The 3,326-nt window shown below is 47.7% G+C and overlaps 1 protein-coding gene across 1 annotated transcript in view; it reads left to right on the plus strand.

Moving 5' to 3' along the window:
* Positions 1-2,471, plus strand: part of LOC127658056 (sialic acid-binding Ig-like lectin 5) — a 10,327-nt gene extending 7,856 nt beyond the window's left edge. Inside the window, exons 6-8 of the mRNA XM_052147145.1 lie at positions 1,735-1,834; positions 1,962-2,124; positions 2,200-2,471. Coding sequence (XP_052003105.1) covers positions 1,735-1,834; positions 1,962-2,124; positions 2,200-2,322 — 386 coding nt within the window. The 3' untranslated portion in view covers positions 2,323-2,471. The remainder of the gene's footprint in view (positions 1-1,734; positions 1,835-1,961; positions 2,125-2,199) is intronic.
* Positions 2,472-3,326: the final 855 nt, after the last annotated feature.

The raw sequence follows: 3,326 nt of genomic DNA on the forward strand, positions 1-3,326 counted from the left end.
ATACAAATAAATAAATAATCTAAATAACTGACACTTTGTATCCAGAAAAAAAGCTCAGTTTCCTTAAGGTGTCTTTAGAGGGGTGCGCGTCATATCGGAGGGTGCATGTCATGTCGGGGGGTTGGGGGGTGCACGTCATGTCGGAGGGTGCATGTCATGTCGGGGGTTGGGGGTGCACGTCATGTCGGAGGGTGCATGTCATGTCGGGGGTTGGGGGTGCACGTCATGTCGGAGGGTGCATGTCATGTCGGGGGTTGGGGGTGCACGTCATGTCGGAGGGTGCATGTCATGTCGGAGGGTTGGGGGTGCACGTCATGTCGGAGGGTTGGGGGTGCATGTCATGTCGGGGGTTGGGGGTGCACGTCATGTCGGGGGTTGGGGGTGCACGTCATGTCGGGGGTTGGGGGTGCACGTCATGTCGGGGGTTGGGGGTGCACGCCATGTCGAGGGGCCATTCGGGGCCGGGTGTGCGGAATCAAGACCCCGTCCTCCGCCCTTCCACATTCCTCCCTCATTCTCTCAAGGCCGGGAGCACCCGACATAACATGCACCCCCCAACCCCCGACATGACGTGCACCCCCACCCCCCGACATAACATGCACCCCCCAACTTGAGAGAATGAGGGAGGAATGTGGCAGGGCAGAGGGTGGGGTCTTGATTCCGCACCCCGGCCCCTAATCAGGCTAATCCAGCCTCAGAGAGGGATAAAGGCCGACTGGAGATGGCAGTGAGAGAGAGAGAGAGATTTACGGGCAACTGTCCGACACCTTTCAGTTTGAGTTTATTATTAAAATATAATTTATATTGTCCTTTCCCTTAATACCTTTACACTGGTGCCGAAGACCCAGGAAGGAGGAGGGATGCGCAGTAGTATAGTCCTCGGCACAACCATCCACCCCGACGGAGCAGCCGCGGCCATATGCCGGGGGACGGAGGAGCCCGGCCGGCTGAGAGCGGACGCACGGCCGCTGCCCGCGAAGGGAGAAGGGGCTCCTAACCTACCGCCTGGAACGGTCAGAGCCGCTGCCAGGGGCGGAGGAGACCCCTACTAGCCGCTGAAACGTGGTGGGGTATGAGACCGCCGGCCGCGAGTGGGGAGGGGCTCCTGGCCGACTGCCTGGAGCGGGAGAACCGCTGCCAGGGGCGGGGGAGAGCCCTTCTGTTTCTCGACGCGGAACAGACGCGGAGGGGCGTTCCGTCCGCCAAGGGCCAGAGGACTCCCTCCGATCCATTAGAGGGTGGAGGAGTGAACGAGGACAAAGCTGCGGCGTATCGGAGAACCGGCGAGTAAGTGTTTTGTTCTCTCTTCGACTGCCGCTCCGTGTTGGCCTTTCCCCTCTCATTTTAAATGTTTTGTTAATTTGGCACGATCGCCGTTACAGTGTGTAGGGGCCTCCCGTTGTCCCCTCCCTCATCCAGGTAGACGGGGATGACCTGCCGGCAGACGGGGTGGAAGGCACGCCCCTACCCAGGGAAAGAGAGAGTGGGGGATGAGCATAACAGGGCGGAGGGCGGGGCCGTGATTCCACACACCCAGAATACTATTAAACACAAAACAGAATGTGAGATGTGCAGGAAATGAGTGTTCATGACTTGAATGACACACTGATGAACATCGTTAGTGGACCAATTAAATACACGAATGAGAGTGTGAACACGTGTTTGAACTCTCTAGAAGTCAACAGAATTTCTCGCTGCTTTTCTCTTATGGTTGTACTGATGATGGTTTCACAGGTGATCTGTTATGGACTCTGATACTGGCCGGATCGGTCCTGCTTCTGTTCCTCCTGTCGGGTCTGCTGATCGTTCTCTGCTGTTGCAGGACCAACAGACGGTAAAATCCTTTCCACTCACGTCTATCGTGCTATTATGGCAGTGATTGTCAGTTTATCGGCACGTTAAAAGTTCCGTTTGTCTTCACATTGAGTGTAAATGATGTGAGCTCTGTTGTTGTTCGGCAGGAGACGTGTCATGACCTACAGAACTCCTGCAGTGAATCTGAGCATCTATCAGGAGCGCATGCCGTTGTACATTAACTGCAGTGAGGTCACGCACATCTACACCAATGGCAGTTACCAGCTCGTCTATCAGAACTGCACGCCGCTCTTCGTACGAAGCAAACAGGTACATAGAACGAAACGGAGGGAAATCTGTCAACAGCAAATGATGAATCTCATGTCTAACAGCAGCCTGTTTCAGATTCACAAGAGACAAAGACGAGGAGCCAGACGACTTCGGGCGAGAGAGAGAGAGAGAGAGAGAGAGAGACCGACCCCTGTAATAACCGATCCTGACACGGCCATATATGTGGAGGTCATATAATCACACCCATGACCTTCATCCATGAAACTGAAACTTAATAAATGTTCCATGTGTGTGTTTATTTGCTCCAGTTCTCATCGTTTCTAGAGTGTCTGTTATATATGAACATTAGCCTTGTTAGGAAACAAATGCAAAATAAAAGTCCTTTACACCAAGTTTGTAAAGTCACTTTTTTTTTTGCCTTCATGTCAGTAATTGACAAACAGTGAATAGAAGTTGTGATGCATGCCAGTATATTTGGTTTGCAAAACAGAATATTATTGACAATTTATAAGGTGCATTTTTTTAAGACGGCTAATAATTCGGGACATCCTGGAGAGACGGGAAACACTTGTGTGGACCTCCTGTTGACTTTCAAATGCACATTTATTTTTCATAATAATTAGCTAATTATAATTATGCACTCTAGCTTTACATTAGCCGTAGAGTTGAATTAAAATATAATTTGGTCCAGTTCATATTCACTCATGAGCACTGAGTCAAGAAAACAAAACAAATCAGATTTGCAATATTTGATGGGATATTTTATTTTATTTAATTTTATTGTGCACAACAAATAATATCAATATGCAATGGAAATTCAGAAAATAAATAAAAACAGAGAAACACTGCACAAAGTGTTAATATAATCTAAACCTTTTTAATCATCCTTTAGACACTTACAATGGAAGTCAATGGGGTTTATTTTTAAAGTGTTTATAGGCAGAAATGTGACGCTTATAATTTTATAAAAGCACTTACATTAATTCTTCTGTTAATATCATGTAATATTTGAGGTGTAACACTTTTTAAATGAGTTATTTTAGGGTTTTCAACAGGAATTGAACCCAGAATATTCCTTTAAAGCTGAATTATGTCGCTTTTTTATTTCAGTGTTAAAATACGATATTCTATCCATCTTAATTTGTAGAGACAACTGTAAGAAGGAAATACAGAGGTAAATTTTTTGGAAAACTGCAAAGCATGTGTTTTAATATTTTTGATGACTTTTATTTTGCTTTCGG

The sequence above is a fragment of the Xyrauchen texanus genome, chromosome 17, assembly GCF_025860055.1.
Source record: "Xyrauchen texanus isolate HMW12.3.18 chromosome 17, RBS_HiC_50CHRs, whole genome shotgun sequence".
Classification (NCBI taxonomy): Eukaryota; Metazoa; Chordata; class Actinopteri; order Cypriniformes; family Catostomidae; genus Xyrauchen; species Xyrauchen texanus.